At 45.3% G+C, this 20104-nt stretch overlaps 1 protein-coding gene across 2 annotated transcripts; it reads right to left on the bottom strand.

The window, feature by feature from the left end:
* Positions 1-1723: 1723 nt before the first annotated feature.
* On the bottom strand, positions 1724-19485 carry LOC308531072 (cell adhesion molecule CEACAM21-like). 2 transcript variants are annotated; one of them, XM_081107924.1, is made up of 6 exons: positions 19313-19443; positions 18108-18467; positions 15254-15532; positions 8798-8924; positions 5437-5489; positions 2795-3217 (listed from the first exon to the last, which is right to left on the bottom strand). In XM_081107924.1, the coding sequence occupies exons 1-6, from the start codon at positions 19374-19376 to the stop codon at positions 3141-3143; spliced, it is 960 nt and encodes a 319-aa protein (XP_080964050.1). In that variant the 5' UTR covers positions 19377-19443; the 3' UTR covers positions 2795-3140. The 2 variants fall into 2 exon arrangements, with proteins under 2 accessions (XP_080964051.1, XP_080964050.1); XM_081107925.1 differs by lacking the exons at positions 2795-3217; positions 5437-5489 and adding an exon at positions 1724-2495 and having other exon boundaries at positions 19313-19485.
* Between the last annotated feature and the right edge of the window lie 619 nt (positions 19486-20104).

Here is a 20104-nt window from a genome sequence, read left to right as displayed (position 1 = left end):
CCAGAAAATGGCCATTTTGCATCTTATTTTATACATTTCAATCAAAAGACCAGAGGCAAGTGGGTCAGTTGACATCCACTGGTAATAGATTAGGGAGGTGGGAAAAAGCAAATGGGGGCACCCCTGGGACTGGATGTAAAATGTTTCACATCTTTTAACTAGGTGGGTACAGGATAATTAACAGTCAAAAGAAAGGGGAATTTTCCGGACATTCCATAGGAAAGCTATAGCAGATGCAAAGGACATCAGACAGGGTCAGTTAAGGTCAAGATTGACTTTTGCTAGGGAAGAGTCTAGCCTAGGACATTACTAGCTGCCATAAACTGCTTTTAGTTAAAAGTTTTCATTTCACACCATCCTTTGTGGTCACTTGAGGCCCCTGAGTTTGCAAGGCCACCACCCAGGCCTCCCCTGAGCCCGTTGTGTGTAGTGTGTGGCCCACACTTTACCATAACATTTTGTAAACACTCTTTTTCAGATTAAGGAAGTTCCTTTTATTTCTGGTTTATTAAGTTCTTAACATAAAGAGAGGCTGAATTTTAGGTAGAGTTTTTCTTGAAAGTGTCTTTTGAAAATGTTACATGGTTTTTCTCCTTTAAACCTTTAATGCTGTGAATTACAGTGACTTTTATACTGTTAAACTCTTTCTGAAATAAACCCACATTTCCTGCATGTCATCGTTTTTATTCATTGCTGATTGTGTTACTGTTCATGAGGATGTTCATACGCAAGAATATTAAGCCTGTTATTTTCCTTTCTGAGTTTTGAAAGATTAAAGTGGGTGGTGCTCAGGCAGGCTAAATAGCCATCTCAGATGGTGATTAAAGAAAATGGAATTTACTTAAGGAAAAGGGGATGGGAGATGGGGATATGCAAGGGGAAGGACTACACAGTACTGAGCAAAAGGTATGGTACCCCATGATGGCAGCAAAAATGTACTTAGGACTGTGAAACAAGGAAGGGCATAGAAGAAGCAACAGAGAAGCCTAGGCTGGGCTGCTTTGACTCTGAGAAGTCAGAGAAAAGGGTTCTTGGAGAGAAGTGCAGGGGGTTAGCTGGGGACAAGCTGCCGCTGCCCATTGCTCCCCTGGTTGCAGGTCTCATGGGATCCCCAGAGGTTGGGGAACACGTGCCTGTGAGGGAATGGGAAGGGCATGCTCCTTGGAGGGAGAGTGCACACTGGGTCCTTTATCCTGAGCACATGTCTCTCTTTCTGGGAGGTGGAAATCTTAGGGGAGGTCTCGGGGGAGGGTCTTAATGGAATATTCATCAGCTTCCTAGGTGTGCTGCTCTTTCAGGGTCATGTTCTCCACTGATTGGACGATGTCAAGGCAGGAGGTCATTAGTCAATGTAATAGGTCTTTAGGCAGCCACTGTGTCACTTGTCTGGTTTTTCTGCATTTCTGGGCCTTGAGCTGAAATTCAACGGATACCTAGATGTTATGTTATGGGAGGAAATGGTCAGGGGGTCTAAATTGCCTGACCAGAGACATGAAAGATCCCAGGTCCAACCACATGTCCAGTGATATGCTAGGGGAGGATAGGTTCTTGTTTTCTCAATTGTGCCCCTTAATAGTCTTCTGGAGCTTTCTGCCCTGGTGAGTCTCTGTACCTCTCTGTCTCTGCTCTGCTCATGCCTAGCAACTTTCTTCTGATTCCGTGGTCAAGATTATACTTGCCACACAATGACAGCTGGGGAAGTGTTCTCTCTCTTCTATTTTCTGTAAGAGCACTTATAAGATTAGTATTGTTCTCTGAATGTTTGGAAAACACCATCAAATAATCTAGATTATATGTATCCTTTTTTGGAAGGATTACCAACTCAGTTTCTTTATTGGTTAATAGAGCTACTCATACTTTTCTTTCTTTTTGACTCACTTCTGTTTTCATTTTATTTTTCTAAGTATTTATTTCTTTTAATCTTTCAAATATTTGCAATGGGGATGCTCCTGATGTCCTCCTATTGCCTGCTGTCATTTTTCCTTTTTACTCCTAATATTGCTTATTGTGATCACTCTCATTTCTTCTTAATAATTCAGTCAGAAGTTTGCTTTTTAAAAAGCCATCTTTAGACTTTGTTGGTTCTAGTACTAATTTAATGAGACAAATTTTAATGAAAAGGAAGACTGGGCTTCCTACAGATTCCCTTTCACCTGTTGACACCAAAGGGAGGGGCTGTGACCAGGAGCCTGGAGCTGCCTCATGACAGAGTGGGGGGAGGGGGTGCGGGGCGGGCGGAGGGGAAAGAGACTTTCCAGGTGTGCTCTTCCGGGCTTGTGGTTACGTCCTCTCCTTTTCCCTGAGGGCAACGGGGTCTCCTAGTGATGGGATGAGACTGGAACCAGGCAGCAGTGTGGTGAGCAGGGCTGGTTGCATTACTTCTTTTTTATTTCCACATAAACTGGCTCTGTGGCTGGTGGGGATGGGGAGGCTGACGTTGGTTTCTTTGATTCTTGGCCACTGAAGTTCAGCAAAGAATATGTAACTTCATGGATCTGAAAGGGATAAGAAGTGGTCAATTAAATCAGTGTCACAGGTCAGGCCCTTACCTGGCCTCCTGTGATTAGGCAGCACCTGCTCTCACCACTTGGAAACTTCTGCTTTGGAGAAGGACTTTTATTACCCATTATCTCTGCTTGCTGACATCCTTTCAGTGACCATTAGAAGAGATAGATTATGTATTCATACCATGGAAGAGGAGGATACAGCAATGAGAATGAACAACCACACATACATACCACAATATGGATAAGTCTCACAAGACCATTTTGAAAGAAAGAAACAAGACACAAATAAGGATATACTGTGCTTTTTAATGTAAGAGCATAAACAGGCAAAAATAACCTAGTGCATCGGAAGTCAGGATATGGTTACTCTTTGGAGGAAAGTGACTGGAGGGTTTCATTTTGCAGGGAGATGACATGCTTTGTTTCTTCATTTCAGTGCTGCTTACAAGGGTATGCTCAATTCATGATAATTTATACATAATTAACATACTAGAGGCCCGGTGCACTAAATTTGTGCACTGGGGGAGGGGGTCCCTCAGCCCAGCCTGCCCCTCTCACAGACCTGGAGCCCTCAGGGAATGTCCTACTGGTTGCAGGATGCGACTGGCTGATCAGGGGAAGACGCCACCCCCATCACCCTGCTGTTGCTGCCACTGCCAGCCGCCACAGCCACCAAGGTGTTTTCATCAACACGGACTCCAGTCTCTTCACTATGAAAAAATGACAACTTTCTTTAGGCATTTTCAAGATGTCTCTTTTGCCCTAGCCAGTGTGGCTCAGTGGATAGAGCGTCGGCCTGCGGACTGAAGGGTCCCAGGTTCGATTCTGGCCAAGGGCACATGCCCGGGTTGAGGGCTCGCTCCCCAGTGGGGGGCATGCAGGAGGCAGGTGATCAATGATTCTCTCTCATCATTGATGTTTCTATCTCTCTCTACCACTTCCTTCCTCTCTGAAATCAATAAAGGAATTTAAAAAAAAAAAAAAAAAAAAGATGTCTCTTTCATAGGATATGACATTTCATTATTTCTTTTTTTTTTTTTTATTTGATCTCACCAGATGATATTTTTCCATTGATTTTTAGAGAGCATGGAAAAGAGAGGGAAAGATAGAAACATCAATGTGAGAGGGACCCTTCAATTGGTTGCCTCCTGCATGAGCCCTGACCTGGGCCCCGGCCAGGAAGGAGCCTGCAAACTAGGTACATGCCCTTGATCAGAATCTAACCTGGACCCTGCGGTCCATAGGCTGAGGCTCTATCCACTGAGCCAAACTGGCTAGGGCAGGATATGACATTTCTTAGCCCCTCCAGCAGCAGACCTTCATTTTTTCCTCCAGGAATAAGGTGGAAAAACCCTACATCACCTTCTTGGATTCTTATTACCCATGTTACCAAGAATACTACAAGTGGTGTACAGGGAGCTTAGCCAATGAGCGGTAAAAAAAAAAGTGTTTCCTTTGCAGTTTACGCGCAGAGGCTGGACTGTTGGTGCACTGTGTGTTGTGTCTCCACTCTGGGCCCACCATCTGTGCGCACAGCCTCCTCCTGAACAGGTTGCTACTGTTATGGCGTCTGGCTAATTTGCATAATATATACATACATACATACATATATATATGTATATACACACACACAGACACATACATACATATATATATGCTTTAAGCACTTTTCAATACATATGTGTGCTCTATTGAAAGGCTAAATGAGAGAAGCTCAGTAACATTATTATAAAGTGAAGGAACTAAGATCTCAGACCCACTGGAATGGACATTATCCTTTAACAGGAAGAACAGGATCAGACTGAGGTAGAGGAGGGAGAATGACCCAGTGCCTTCCTGATGTTGGGCACCGTGCTGGTGCTTTGCATGTGTTATCTCATTTCATTCCTTCAGCTTCTCTCTGAATTAGGCAACATTTCGTGTTTATAGATGACAGGGTGAGGATCAGAGAGATCAAGTTACGTGCCCAAGGTCACAGAGGAACTAAGAGTCACAGCCAGGATTCAAAGTCAGGATTGGGGTAACTCCAGAACCCACATTCTTGCATGGGGTAGGCTCATGGGAGTAGTTAACCAATACATCTTGGCTTGTTGCTACATTGAGGAACCTTGACTCAAACATGATCTCATTTGTGTTTTCAAGAGTAACTCATTCTCTGTAGAGGTATATGCATGAGAAAATGAGCCAGTGAAACTGGCTGCACTTAGCTTATTAGGTGAGCTGTCAGAGTGGCCCTGACCTGGGAGTTGAAAGAGTTAGCAATCCATGAAAATGCAAAACTGACTTAAGGTCTTACAGCCTTGGTGTTCCTAAGCTGTTGTGGTTTCTAGCTGAAGGAGGTGGAAGGTGGTGGGAGGGGAGTGGGATGTTTACTTAAGGAAATCACTTCTCTCAGAGTCTGTGATCCAGACCCAGGGTGTTAGTACCAGCAGGAGGGGGTAGGGTTGAGGGGTGAGTGTGGCTGTATTAGTGACAGGGAGGCCTCAGTCCACTTCTGAATGTTTTTTCCAGCTCACAAGTCATTGTTTTTGTCCAGTTGTGTTTCTCAGCAACAGGCACCAGAGGCAAGGAGGGGCATAGAGACCCACAGCACCCAGAGCACCACAAGATAAAGAAAGTCTCGCCAAAGGAGAGTGCCCACACCCGTAATAGAGGAGGAGGGGAAGGGGTAAGGTGAGGAATGGCTTTGGAAAACATGTCCATCTTACTCAGGCCTGCCAGGTCTGGCTGAGTGAGTCTCTCCCAGGGCGGGGTCTCAGGGGAATCTTTTGTGACTAGAAGGGTGTGAGGACCTATGGCAACCTAAGGTTGGGAAGTGGAGATCCCCTCTAACATTTCAGAAGGTACTGAGTCCTTGGGACCAGGTTTCCTGCTAGGGCAGGGCACGTGGTGGAACACACCAGCTCTCACTGGTGATGGCTTTACTTACTGTGGTTGGAGGCTGAGGGTTTGTGCTCTGTGAGATCGCGCTGGTCGCTTGCCCTAAACAAATATCAGAGACTGTGACTGCTATTTCCAAGCACAGGCTCTTTGCTCCTTGAAGTAGGAAGGACACTGTCCGCTCATTTGGACCAGAGTCAGTATTGCCTTCCTCCTAGGGCTCCTCTTCAGTGCACCCACCATCCCTCCTATAGTGCACTCCGTTCCTGCTGCACTAACGTTCACACAGGCCCATCCCTTTTAAAAAATCTTCATCTGGTATTTGTTATTTTAAGAAAGAGGAAGAGGGGAGCAAGAGTGGAGAGAGAGAAAGAGAGAGAGAGAGAGAGAGAGAGAGAGAGAGAGAGAGAGAGAGAGACCCCCATCTGGGGATAGAACCTCCAACGTAGGTTTGTGTCCTGACTGAGAATGGAGCCTGCAACCTTTCTACAGGACTATGTTCCAACCAACCGAGCCACCTGGCCAGGCACAAAGGTCTATTCTTTATTAATTGCTTCTGAGCCTATTTCTACCTGGATACCTTTTGGCTTTGTTGATTCTGTTTTCATTCTTCATTTATTATCCAAAAGGCCTTTGGGTTCAGCTTTTAAAAATATATAAATTTGTTGATTTTAGAGAGAGGAAAGGAGGAGAGATAAAAGCATCAATGATGAGAGAATCATTCATCAGCTGCCTCCTGCAAGCCCTGTTCTGGCAATTGAGCCCACAACCCTTGCATGTGCCCTGACTGGGAATCGAAGTGTGACCTCCTGGTTCATGGGTTAATGTCCAACCACTGAGCCACACAGGCTGGCCTGGTTTCACGTTTTTTTTTTTGTTTGTTTGTTTGTTTGTTTTTTTTTTTTTGGAGAAAAACTCATTTTTAATTTAAATGTGGGCTTTATAGACAGGAATAAGAAGCCCTGATTGCAGCTAATTCCAGCAAATTCAAAAAAGCCTACGGGGAAAACTGATTGGTTACGAAGAAATGCAATCAAGTGTGCAACAATATTGATCTTCAAACACAATGCTGAATAAATAATAAAATACAGCTGGAAAAAAACATTTATTTTTATTATGAGGATAAAGCAGATGCTGGCTTAAGTGTGAGAATAAAACAACAAACTCATTGACTATCACAGCTGATACAACCGTGGATATACATAACTCTCCATCGTTTGTAATCGTTCATGTCCTTCGGCTAAGAACTAACCCAGAGCTGGCACTGAGCCACTTTCATCTGAACAGAATCTCCCACATTAAATATTTAGGTTTCAACGAGTAAGGAAAAGAGAAGGAAACCAAGCAGATTCTGGGGACGTGTGCACAGAGCATTTGTCAGGCCACAAACACAGCGTGTTCACAAAGCCCTCCTCCACCCCCTAAAACTTCTCTTGTCTTTAATTGAGAAAACATCTCCTAACAAAGAGTTTATGAATTAGGACAAAATAATGACTTGAAATAAATGTTGTCTTAACTCCTAAACAGAAATACTATTTTTAGGATTAGTTCTTACAACAGAGCAGTGGAATACCGACTTCTGCGCATGGGCCACAAAGTTTCAATCACACTGTACATGCGCGCCCACACGTGGTATTTTGTGGAAGAGCCACACTCAAGGGGCCAAAAGGCCACATGTGGCTCGCGAGCCACAGTTTGCCGACCACTGCCCTAGAGAATATATTTTCTTCCTTCCTTCCTTCCTTCCTTCCTTCCTTCCTTCCTTCCTTCCTTCCTTCCTCCTTCCTTCCCTCCCTCCCTCCCTCCCTCATTCATTCAACAAAATGGAAATAGAGCGTAGCCAGGTTCTAACATGGGAGGACATACGTCTGGCAGGTTCTGGGTCATTTTAGTGAGGGACCACTCTTCTATCTTCGTGATCTACTTCTGGTCTTATTTTCACACTGCTTCCTCTTAAAACTGTGTACAAAAAGGGGCCACATACCTAACCTGAATGGGCCTTAAAACTCAGAGACCAAAAGTAACCACCTAGGATGATCTGAACATAAGAATTCCTAACTAAAAGCGTGTCACAGCAGTTACCCTATCGTAGGCCTGTAGCTTCCTAGAGGAAGGTAAATCTTTACCTTAAGATAACACACTTTATGCCCTAGCTCAGTGGTTCTCAACCTTCCTAATGCCGCGACCCTTTAATACAGTTCCTCATGTTGTGGTGACCCCCAATTTCATTGTTACAAATTGAACATAATTAAAGCATAGTGATTAATCACAGAAACAATATGTAATTATATATGTTTTCCGATGGTCTTAGGCGACCCCTGTGGAAGGGTCGTTCAACCCCCAAAGGGGTCGTGACCCACAGGTAGAGAACCGCTGCCTAGCTCGTTTGGCTCTGTGGGGCTCTGTGGGGCTCTGTGGATAGAGTGTCGGCCTGCTTTGATTCCAGTCAAGGGCATGCACCTCGGTTGCAGGCTCCTCCCTGGCCTGGGTCCTGGTTGGGGCTCATGCAGAGGCAACCAATCGATGTGTCTCTCTCATATTGATATTCTTCTCTTTCTATCCCTCTCACTTCCTCTCTCTTTTTTCTTGTTGATAAACTCATGTGTGCAGATTAGGTGGATCAACTCTCAGTGGATAGCTGAAATATTTTGTAATTCTATCACCTATGCACTACAGCTGCTGGCTGGACTCTGGATGGAATAATGCAGAAGGCTGTGTGTGGCTGCCGGCGAAGGAAACAAATAGCAAGTCTCAGAAGTAACGTAAGTTCCCTCTCTGGTCTTCCATGTCCGCCCCGAGGATGCGGCTCTCGAGGCCGGGGCCGCTTCTTCCTGGAGATGGCGGAGAAGCAGCTGAGGGCGCTGAGCGGCTCTTAAAGCTGCAAAACCAGCGCGGTGGCCGCATCCCCTTCCAGGACGTGCTGAAGCCCCCCCAGGACGAGTGGGCGAAACTCAGGCGCCATGGAGGCCGCCCTGGCCTTGGAGAGGAGCCCGAACCAGGCCCTTTGGGAGCTGCAGGCCCTCTCACGTATTTTTAAGGTTCTCTTCCTGTCTTCTCCTCTTCCTGTGGTTGGCAGAGCACACAACTCGCTTTCTCCTGCTACTCTTTTCGTTTACTGATTTGTCTTCCTTCTTGGACCTTGGTTTCCCTGACTATAGGACCAAGGAACATAGTCAGATCTGCCCTCTCTAAACCACAGGGGGATGGGAATAACCATGTTCCAAAGAGAGTGGGGTACAGGAAGCTTGAAGACCAGGGAAGAAGAGGCCTCAGGAATCAGTGCTGAGAAGCAGGGATTTAAGGAGGAGGAGGAGCAGATCCAGGCCCAGAGACAGAGGGGAAGTCCCTTCCCTCTCCCAGGATGGTCATCAGCCATGGAGGAAGCGGAGCAAGAGGGAAGGCCATCATACCCTCCAGTCTTTCTGATATACAGGAAGTACGCCAGCACTGCTATCAGAGCTACGCCAGCCAGGACGCCAACCACGATGCCGGCCATAGCCCCAACTGAGAGGCCAGGACTTGGTAGTGTTGGATCATCTGTCATGGATAGAAAAGAGAAGAATGAGTGAGGTGACATTATTTTACAGTGGGGGTGCCCTGGGAAACAACTCCCAACATGAAGCAGTCTCTACTTGTTCCTTGAAGGAAGATATTTCCCCTGGGAGGGTTGCTATGAGGGAAATAGCTCACTATATCCTCCTAATTTTTTCTCTCATTGTATTTCTATGTTGGTGCCCAGACTTGACACAATTCTAACCTGGACTTTTTGCACTGAGATATGATTGGAGCTCTGGAAATGTGAGAAAGCTGATGGCCATTTTTGTAAGTCATAACTTCCCACCTTTCATGGTTGCGTTTTTTCTGTGCCAGGTGTGGCGGCCATGAATATGTGCCAGTCGGGTCTCCTTGGTGGGGACTTAACTGATGGAAGGTGGTGACTGCACCACCTACTTTGCACAGAGACTTCCCACAGGCTCCCAGCAGGGATCTGAAATAAGCCCAATGCTGTGAGCAATGGTTTTCATCTTGTGGCTAACTTTAGCTCAAGGACTCCCCATCAGCCTTGCAGATACTCTCTTAGAAGGCACTGTAGCCCTGGCAGGTGTTGCTCAGTGGCTGGAGCATCGTTCCCTGCACCAAAAGGTCACTGGTTCGATTCCCAGACAGGGCACATGCCACTGTTGCTGACTGGATCCCCAGTGGGGGGTGTGCAAGAGGCTGCTGATCAATAATTCTCTCTCTCTCCCTCTCCCTTCCTCTCTCACACACAGACACACCCACACACATGAAAAAAACATGGCACTGGAGGCATTTCCAACATGCTTTAAAATGAGAGCTACTGGGGATCTAAAGGTATTGTCCACCCTGCTTCTCTTCACTCCTTCCAGGGTTGATTAAAAAAAACAATTAAAACAGGTCTCTTCCTGAGGCCTAACTCCCTAAATAAACTTAAAGGTGTCTTGTGCAGGAGAATTTTTTCCTATTCAAGTTAGAGCAAAAAGTTCTGCCAGCTCCTGTACCGTGAAAAAAGAGTTTCCATTTAAGGATGGTGGTGGCAAACCTAGAAGGCACACTGACCATAGGTTGCGGAAATGTCGCTGTTTAGACAGTCTGTGAACCCCCAGCTCCCTTTTCTAACCTGAAACAGACATATGCTCTCCAACCACCCTGAGAGGGGTAAGTGTAATTCCTTGAGAAGTAAATGATTCCATCCTAAATAGTCACCACTAACACCTTTGTTTTGTTCCACAGCATTCCATCCTGGAAAGCAGGGATGCTCGAGGGAACATAGCGGGGAGATGGTGCATTGGGAAGTGATAGGTTCTCATCTCATAGGCCCACGGCTCATGGAGAAAGATCACATTTTAGGAAGCCGTTTGGAGCTTCCAAAAGCCCTGGTAGCAGAGTTAAAGGGCAGTCTCCTAGTTTCCTCTGGTAAAAATAATGGGTTGGTTATTACAGATATTCATCCTTGCTGATCTTTATGGGCAGTTGGGAGTGTTCTTTAGATCAGAGGGATGTTTAGCTCCCATAGTCATGGTGTCCGAAGAGTTTGTGTTCCTTTGACTTTTGCATGAGATCCACAGTGATTCTAGGAAGAAAACACTCCCTACCTAGGACTATTTTTTGTCTACAGATGTTGTCTAGAGTTACTTGAGACCTTTAAACCAGTATGTCAAAACGTAGTATTTCAAAGACCAGCTACAACAGAATTCTTTGGGATGTTTTCTAAAAATGCAAACTTCTGGGTCCCACTCCAGACATTCTGAATCAGAACTTTTATGGGCAGAGTCTAGGAATCTGGAAATTTTAACAAGCTCCCTAAAGATTTCCTATACAAACTTAAGCTTGAAAATAATTGTCTAAAAGGGGCATAATGTCACCACTTCCCTTTTTCAGTTTGCCAAGTGAATACTAAACAGTAATGTTATATCCTTTAAATGTTCTCTAAGTATTCTTATATAATCATCTTTCATCATTTCAAAAGTTTTCATTCAGATGGCTTGCTGTCTTCCAAAGTTAATTCACAAAGATGGGTAAACAAACAAACAAACAAAAAAAGAACAACAGAAAAGATGGCACTTCAACCTAAATCTTTCTTTTCTTTCTCCTTCGCAATAACCAGATCTGCATCCTTGCCAGAGGAAACTTCCAGGCTCCTCCCACTTCCATCCCAGGTTCTTTTCTTCACAGGGTTTTTTTTTCCAAATAAATATTTGTATGTCTGATACCATCATGGCTGCCTCTCAGGGGATGAAAACTAACAAATCAGGCTTGAGACTTTGCACTCAACTCCTCTTTTCTTTTCCTATAATGATTTTTTTTGTGTGTGTGTGTAATGCCCCCCTAACCCTAAATTAAATCATTTTGCATCTGTGTCTTTTTCCTCCCATTTCTGTTGCCCTCACTAGTGAACTCAAGATTAAAGATTAATATTAATTTTAGCTGCTGTTATGGGGCACTTACTATGTGCCAGATTCTGTGCTAAATACCTTTGTTATATCTCATCTGATTCATATAATAACCTTGTCAGATAGACATTATTTCCATTTTACTGATGAAAAAATTGAGGCTTAGAGTGGTGAAAAATTTACCCAAAGTCATATGATTAGTAAGGGGTGGATCCTTGATTCTAGGACCACTGACTTCATAGAGGCCAGTGATAATAGAAGTAATAATAGCAGTTAATACCATGGAACATTTCTGCTGTGTGTGACATTTGCCAAGGGTTTGATTCAATAGCACATTAAATACTTAAAACAATACCACGAAGCAGGTACTCTTATTGTAATTTTCTGATGTGGAATATGAGGCTCAGAGAAGTTGAGAATCTTGGGCAAGGAATTTGCAATTGTAAATGCTTACTTTAAATAGGAAGAAAGATCTCAAATAAGCAATCTAACTCTATAACATAAGGAACTAGAGAAAGAGAACAAACTAAATTCTAATAAAGATTAGAGTGGAGATAGATAAATTACAGAATAGAAAAACAAGAGAGATAATCAATGAAACAAAATGGTGGTTCCTCAAAAGAGATGAAAAAAATTGACAAAACTTAACCTAGTTTGACTAAGAAAAAAAGTGAGAAGACTCAAATTACTAAAATCATAAATGAAAGTGGATACATTATTACCAATTCTATGGAAATAATAAGAATTATAATAGTACTATGAGTAATTGTATGCCAGCAAATTGGATGACTTAGATGAAATGGACAAACACAAAACCTTACCAAGATGGAATCACAAAGTGTAGGGAGCGGCTCCAGAGTTAAGCCTTGGATTGACAGGGCAAAGCCACAAACAAGTCCCAGCTTAGAGGGCAGAGCCCTCTTAGCATAATTAAGCTTGACCTTATGGCTGCCCCCCAGATAATTCCTAGGTAGCTAATGGGCTTCGGGAGATCCAGCAAGTGCTGCCAAAACAAGTGAAACTCATAAGAACATTGTAACTATGTTGACCACAACCTTGTTTTTCTCTGACTATAAAATAAAGCCTCACCTTGCTGGCTGGATCCTTCTCTGTGGCCTCATCCAGGCACAGGAGATCCACCGAGCCCCAGCTATATTCTCTTTGTCTCTCTTTGCTTTAATCCTTCACCACCCCCGCTCAGGCTTACCCAACACTTGGCTGTGCTGGCACGGCAAAACAAAGAAACAGAAAAAATGCTCAAACTAGGAATCGAAGGAAACTATGTCAACATTATAAAGGCCGTTTATGACAAACCCACACCTAACATGATTCTCAATAGTGAAAGACTAAACGTTTTTTCCTAAGATCAGGCAGAGACAAAGATCTGCCTTCGTTTGCCATTTCTACTCAAAACAGTATTGGAAGTCCTAGCCAGCAATTAGACAAGAATGAGAAATAAAAGGCATCCAGATTGGAAAAGGAGATATAAAATTATGTCTGTTTGCATATGATATGACCTTCTATGTAGAAAACCCTAAAGTCCCACAAAAATTGTTAGAACTAATAAACAAGTTCAGCAAAGCTGCAGGATACTAAATCAGCAGGTAAAAATAAGTTGTGCTTCTATGTATGAACAATGAACAATTCAGAAAGGAAATTAAGAAAATGCCATTTACAATAGCATCAGAAAGAATAAAATTCTTAGGAATTAACTTAACCAGGGAAGTGAAAGACTTATTATATACTGAACAACCACAAAAAAAAAAAATTGCTGGAAAAATATGGGAAGAATTCTGTGTTCATGGATTGGAAGACTTCATATTGTTAAGATGACAATACTGCCCAAAGTGATCTACAGATTCAATGCAATCCCTATCAATATCCCAATGACATTTTTGGAACAAAAATAGAAAAATCCATCTTGAAATACATATGGAATGTCAAGAGACCCCCAATAACCAAAACAAACTGGAAAAAGAACAAAATTGGAAGATTCATACTTCCTTATTTCAAAATTTACTGTAAGGCTGTGACATATAGAAATGGATTAGAAAGCCCAGAAATAAACCCTCACATATATGGTCAAATGATTTTGATAAGAGTACCAAGATCTTCCCTGCCAGATGTAGCTCAGTTGTGTGGAGCATCGTCCCGTACACTAAAAGATGATGGATTCTATTCCTGGTCAGGAAACAACCCAGGTTGTTGGTTTGATCCTTAGGCAAGGCATGTGTGGGAGGCAGCCAGTTGATGTTTCACTCTTACATCAAGAGTCACTCTCTCTTTCATTCTCTAGAATCAATTTTTAAAAAGTGCCAAGACCATACAAGAAGGAAAGCACAGTCTTTTCAAGAAATGGCACTTAGAAAATGGTATTTACATCAAAAGAATGAATTGGAACTACTTACCACCATATACAAAAAATTAACTCACAATGGACCAAAAATCTAAGTGTGAGAGATAACTTAAAAAACCTCTTAAAAGAGAACATAGGATGAAATCTCTATGATATTGGATTTGGCAATGAATTTCTGGATATGAAACTAAGAGCACAAGCAACAAAGAATCCTACACAATAAAAGGCTAATATGCAAATTGTCCCTAAGGGTGAGAGTTTGACCAACCGGGCGTTCGACGTGCGCTAACCACCAGGGAGGTCCCGGCTGGCAGCCAGCAACTGCTAGGGACCCTACTGGAGCACAAAATTTCATGAACTAGGCCTCTAGTAAGTAGATAAATTGGACTTTATAAAAATTTTAAAAATTGTGTTTATGAAATGACAATGTTAAAAAGAAAAAAGACACACACAGAATGGATGAAAATATGTGAAAATCATATATCTGATAAGGGATTAATATCCAGAATATATATGTAACTATTACTCAACAACAACAATAAAACAATAGGATGAAAAAATGACCAGAGGAACTGAATAGAAATGTCTTCCAAGAAAATATAGAAAAGGACAATAAGCACATGAAAAGATGCTCAGCATCACTAATCGTTAGAGAAATGAAATCAAAACCACCACGAGATAACACCTCACACCGATTAAGATGGCCATTACAAAAAACAAAAAACCACCCAGAAAACAATGTGTTGGCAAGATGGGGAACGCTGGAACTTCTGTGCATTGCCAGCAGGAATATTTAATGGTGCAGCCACTATGGAAATGGCACAGCAGTTCATCAAGAAATTGAACAAAAATTACTATTTGATCCAGCAATTCTACTTCTGGGTAAATACTCAAAAGAATTGAAAGCAGGGATTTGAACAGATATTTGTACACCCTTGTTTATAGCAGCATTAGTCACAACAGACAAAAGGTAGAAACAACGCAGAATTCATGGACAGATGAATGAGAAATTAAATGTGATGGGTGCAATGGAATATTATTCAGCCTTAAAAAGGAATGAAATTGACATATATGCTATAATATGGATGAAACTTGAAGACATTATGCTATGTGAAAAAAGCCAGACACAAAAGGATAAATATCATATGATTCCACTTATATGAAGTACCTAGAGTAGTCATATTAATAGAAATAGAATGGTGGTTTCCAGGGGTTGGGATTGGGGATTGGAGAGCTATTGTTTAATGAGTACAGAGTTTTAGTGTGGCAAGATGAAAAAGTTCCTAACGGATAGTGGTAATGATTGCATAACAATGTGAATGCATTTAATGCCACTGAGGTGTACACTTAAAAGTTAAAATGGTAAATTTTGTGTATAGTTTATCACATAAAAAATGAGCATAAAAAGCAACCTTGTGCAAGGTCACAGTGAATGCCAGACCCAGGGTCGGAAACTGAGCTCTTAACCACTTTGCCATTCTGTTTACTGTGCTGTCTCCCGATTGACAATCTGCTCCCTGTGACTTCTGTCCCTTTATCACACCATTGGTAGAGCAATCCTCCCAGGGAGATATAGGATAGGGCAAGGGGTCACTTACATTGTACGTCCAGCTCGAGAGGGTCACTTTTGCTGAAACTGATGGGGTTGAAGACCTCACACTGAAAACCCCCAGCGTCCTCCCTCCTGACGGGGTCTATGGTGAGGATGCTGTTGTCCGGGGACAGCTTCATCCTGTGCTTGTGAGGTAGAATCTGGTTCTTGAAGAGCCACCGGATGGAGATCCCCCTGTCATTTGTGAGGCAGGTCAGGACCACAGTGTCCTTATGCTCTGTGACTGTGGCATTGCTGGCTCGGAGGGAGGGCTTCCCCACTGGCTCTGTGGAGAAGCAGAGATGACTGACTGTGAAGGGGTCGCGACCCACAGGTTGAGAACCACTGCTCTAAAGACTTCTTTCATCAGAGTTGACACCTCTTGCCTCTCAGCCAACCTGAGTTTTTAAAAGAATAAGGCAGGTCTGCGCATCACAAGACAAACAAATGCATGAGGAGCTGAGCACACAGAAGATGTAAGGCTGCCTGCTCTATGTCTGGGAGAAAAAGCACAGACTCTCAGGGATCAGATAACTATCAGGGTTTGATCACAGAGAGACACAGGACTGGGAGTCAGAGACCACCTGGCACCTGCCCTGGTTCCTCACTGACCAGCTGACTGCCTGGCTGATGTTGGTGTCTCACCTGGATGTGCAGGTGCTGAGTCCCCTCCAGCTACACAGACCTACGTTGCCGGGTGGAAATGTGTTTCCAGTGAAGCCTCACATACCAGGGTTGACCTAGAGATGAGTAATGATGGGCATCCCCATAGTCCTTAAACCTCGAGAGGACTGGGCAGGGTGTCCTGGAACTGGGTGTCTGAGCAGAAACAATAGACAGGAGACCCAAAGCAAGTCTGGCGGTGAGTTTAGTACCCAGGCTGCAGGGCCACGAGGTGTGGCCTTCTGCCCAGGAGCTCACTGGTGACTGACATGAGACAGTGACCCCAGAAAGGGCAGAGCAGAGTCCAGGAAGGATTTAGAAAAGAGTGAGGGACGGCGGGAGCTGGCTGGCGGTGGCAGCAGAGCCAGGCTCTCTGCCCTTGGACTTTAATGTCCTTTCTGCCACTGCAGAGGGCAGGGATCCTTCCTCATCACGCAGACAATAGCAGAAGGGGGGCTTGTGGAGGTGGGGGACCATGAACTTGCTGAAAATACGGCCCTCATGGACCATTTGTGTTTGGCAGTTATGAGATAGATTTTGAGTTAAACTGTGAAAGAATATGTGAAAATCACTCATGCCCCGAAGATCTAATGCCATTTTTTGCAGGAATCTCTGTCTAGAGAGCATGAAGGTCATAGACCCAGTTCTGCCATCCAACCAGTTCACACTGTGACCAAAAGAAGATGCCACAGTGGGTTTGAAATCAGGGACTCCCTGGGATAGAAAGAAGGTGAGTCCTGAGAAGAGAAGTGACCGGAGGGTGAGTCCAGGTGTCTGTGCTGTGTACAGGGAGGGAAAACACCAGATTGGGAGAAAGGACATGTGTCATGTTAGTAAAGTTAGGGAGAAGGTCCCTCCCTGTTTCTATGGACAGTCAGGCAGATGGGGAGGAGCCCCCACACGGGCCTGTGGCATGTGCTCTTCCTTTTCCTTCTAACTCAGGAAACAGCTGGAGTTTAGTCAAATTCATTCAAATGGGCAGCATCTGAGAGAAAGGACAGTGGCTGGTGGATCTCACCATCTGAGAGGATCCCACCCTGTGGTCACGGTGTCATCATGAGAACATGTGTGTGAAACAGGCAGTGAACCAGTCAGATGGTGCAGGGTCACCAGGCCCACCTTGGGAAGGCCTCGGGAGCCAGTGGGAGGAATGGGAGCCTCACACCAGGACGAGGATGTGAGTCACCAGTCAGGGGTGAAGTGAGCACAATAAGGCCCTTGGAGTGGAGAAGAGGCCTTGGCATGACTCACGTTGGTCAGTCAGTCTGTGTGATTCTGATTGAGTGACTGTATCTTCCTGTAACTCAGTTTTTCCTGAATGAAACAGGATAAATGGTAAATGGTCTCAGGTTTGCCATGTTGCCTGTTAATGAACCTTGAATCTTTCATAATTTCATAACCTACATCTTGGAAGAGAGGGCCTGCCCAAGTTAACAGCCTCTGTTATTATTTGTGTCCGTGAGAGAGGATGCCATGGGCAGATCCCTGGTGGACTAGGCGCTTCGAGGAACATCTTCTCTTCTCCTCCCTGGGGAGACCATGTTCCTCTTCCTTCCTATGTCCCCCAGGGAAGTTGGCTAATGGCCTGAGGACCTTGTCCACATACTCCCACACGTGGTCTCAGGTGAAGGAGCAGGCTCCATCCCTCCTAGATGTTGCTCTTGAGGCTGAGCCCTGGCTGGTGACCACCTCAGCAACCTTGTGACTTGGGCACCTGGGAAATTGTTGCTGCCAGTCAGCCCTGCCCACAGATCAACCTCAATCACCCAGAGGCTCCTCAGGTTCCCTGGTATCAGGAGCCCTTGGACAGAGGTCTGCGGAGGGGCTGCCTGGTTGAACTTGTCTGTGAAGATCCCAGGGTTCCCCAGGCCAGTCCCTGTATGAGTCCTGCAGGGTTGTTCTCTGGGTCATGGTTGGGAGGGGCCTAGGGGCCTGGACTGAGATTGGAATCCCTCTGCTGAGTCACTTCCATCAGACTGGCCCTTCTCTCTGTGGAGAATGTCTGCAGGGCTGGAATCCAGGAAGGAACTCTGACCTCAGGAAGTTTGTCTCCACTGTGTGTGTCCTGAACTAAATGCCCAAACCCAACCTGGAATGTGAGGCAGAGGGGGATGGAGCAGAGTCCAGCCCTGGCAGTCCTGTGTGTGAAGTAGAACATACCCCACCCGACACCCAGAGGACAGAGAGCAATCACTCACGGTATACACGGAGCCGTCCAGTTACTTCTATGCTCGTATAAATTTTCTTCATGGCTAGTAGGGTGTAGTATCCTGTGTCCTGCAGGGTGACTTTCTGGAACAGCAGGGATCCATTGGGGTATATTGTCTCTCGATGGCTGTATGCGGGCCCAAGGGTAGTTGTTTGAGTGTCTATTACATATGATAAAATTTGAAGGTCACTGTCCACTCTTTCCCCTTTGTACCAGATAAAGCCTCCAAGATCCCCAGGCAGGTTGCGGACACGGAGAAGCACATCCTTCCCTTCGGCAGCATTGGGCGGCACTGTTTCAATAGTGAGCTGGGCAGTGGTGGGCAGGCTCCAGAAGGATAAGAGTGAGGCTAGGAGGGAAGAGAGAAATTGATCAATATTTGGAGCTATGTATTGGGATGGAGAGATGAGGCCTGGATCCTAGCACGTCTCTTGATCTCTCAGCTTTGGTGTGTGTGTGTGTGTCCTGTAGTAAAGTTCAGCAGCATGGTTACCAATACTTTATTTAGCACCTCTGACCTTATTTCCTGTTTGAAAACTTCCAGATGGCTGCCTGGCTCCTGAGGTCAGACATGCTCACGGGCACAGCTCAGACCCCTGTTGACACTAAAGACCTGTGTCTCCACTTTCTGACCTGTCCCTGTTCTGTCTCCTCATGGCACTTGTGGGTCCCTGACCTCACATCTAGATGTTTCCTGGGTGTCTCCTCTCCATAGGAGGTGAGCTCCATGAGGAAAGGGGTTTGTCTGATCTCTTGTACCCCCAGGGCCCGCAGCAGGCTGAAGTGCCTGTGGGTAAATGAATGAGTCCCTGGGTCCTGCACCCACTGGGGTGCATGTGCCCATTTCTGAGGTTCATGGTAAAGACAATGCTTAGTGCCCCTGGTTCATTTTTTTCTTGTGTCACCCTGACACAAATTGTTATTATTATAATCAGTTTTCAGAAAGTATTTCAGTGATGAATAACTTGTAAAACTTACCATAATCTAGGTTTTCCTGCCCCTCACCACCTCCAGATCATGGGAGTGTCCTGCTGCTGAGCCCCTCCCCCACCCTACTCTGCTCCCTGTCCTCTCCCCTCAGATCCAAACAGAAGCCCTCTGTCTCCTCTCAGAGCGCTGTGCTCCCCAGGAGACCCTGAGCCAGTCTCTGTTTCCCCTTTTCCTGTCCACCCCCAGGATTTATCCCCTCCTTACCAGCCAGCAGGAGCCGCTGCCAGGGGACGCACCCTCTGTGAGCAGGGACTGAGGGGGACTCCATTTCCGTCCCTCCCTCTGTGAGAAGAGCTTGAGGTCCAGAAGCACTCACAGGCACTGCTCTCCCTACTGGTGGGACCTGCTGAGCCTCCTCTAGGGACAAGATCACTTTCCTGGTCACATGGGCAGGGGGCGGGGTCTGTGCTCAGGACGCTCCCTCTTCCTCCCCTCCTTTCCACCTCCCCCTCCCACCTTCCTGGTTACCTTCCAGCTAAATGTCAGATCCTGGGAATTGATGAGACCTCTGTTTCCTCAGTGATTCTCCACCCCACCCCCACCTCCATAGGCATTTCCTTTTGAGATAAGCTTGAGTCTTGGACATGGAGGTGGAGGTGGGGGTGGGGGAAATTCCCTAGAGCTCAAGTTGAGTGCCCAGTAGCGCCCCCTGGGGCCTCTCTTATTCCTTCTGGACTTCTGTTTCTGAGCAGGAGCCCTGGGATGACATGAAGAACTCTTGTCACAGGGATGTCAACCCCTTGTGCATCGGATCACCTGTGGACGGTGGTAAAGATGGTGATGCCTACAGGACACTGTAGAAATGCTGCTTATCAGCTGCCCAGCTAATGTGGATGCTAGCCAGGTTGAGACCCTGTGAACTGGGGTTGTGGCAGCCCCACCCCTCTCCTGTGCACAGGAGTGTCTGCAGATCCTGTTCAAAGGCAGATTCTGAGAGCCCTGGCTGGGGAGCTCAGTTGGTTAGAGCTTCCTCCTGATAAGCCAAGGTTGCCTGTT

This window comes from Myotis nattereri (genome assembly GCF_964212035.1).
Source record: "Myotis nattereri genome assembly, chromosome: 15".
In the NCBI taxonomy this organism is placed as follows: domain Eukaryota; kingdom Metazoa; phylum Chordata; class Mammalia; order Chiroptera; family Vespertilionidae; genus Myotis; species Myotis nattereri.
Note: the sequence above shows the minus strand (reverse complement) of the source record. Positions and strands in the feature narration are given on the sequence as shown.

Excerpts from the sequence above, each read along its gene's own strand:
- LOC308531072 (XM_081107924.1), bottom strand. The coding sequence starts at position 19,376 with ATGGAGTCCCCCTCAGTCCCTGCTCACAGAGGGTGCGTCCCCTGGCAG. Across the intron at positions 18,468-19,312 it reads GCAGCGGCTCCTGCTGGCTG|CCTCACTCTTATCCTTCTGG; the intron begins GTAAGGAGGGGA and ends CTTCCCTCCTAG. Across the intron at positions 8,925-15,253 it reads TCTCGAGCTGGACGTACAAT|ATGATCCAACACTACCAAGT; the intron begins GTAAGTGACCCC and ends TATCCATGACAG.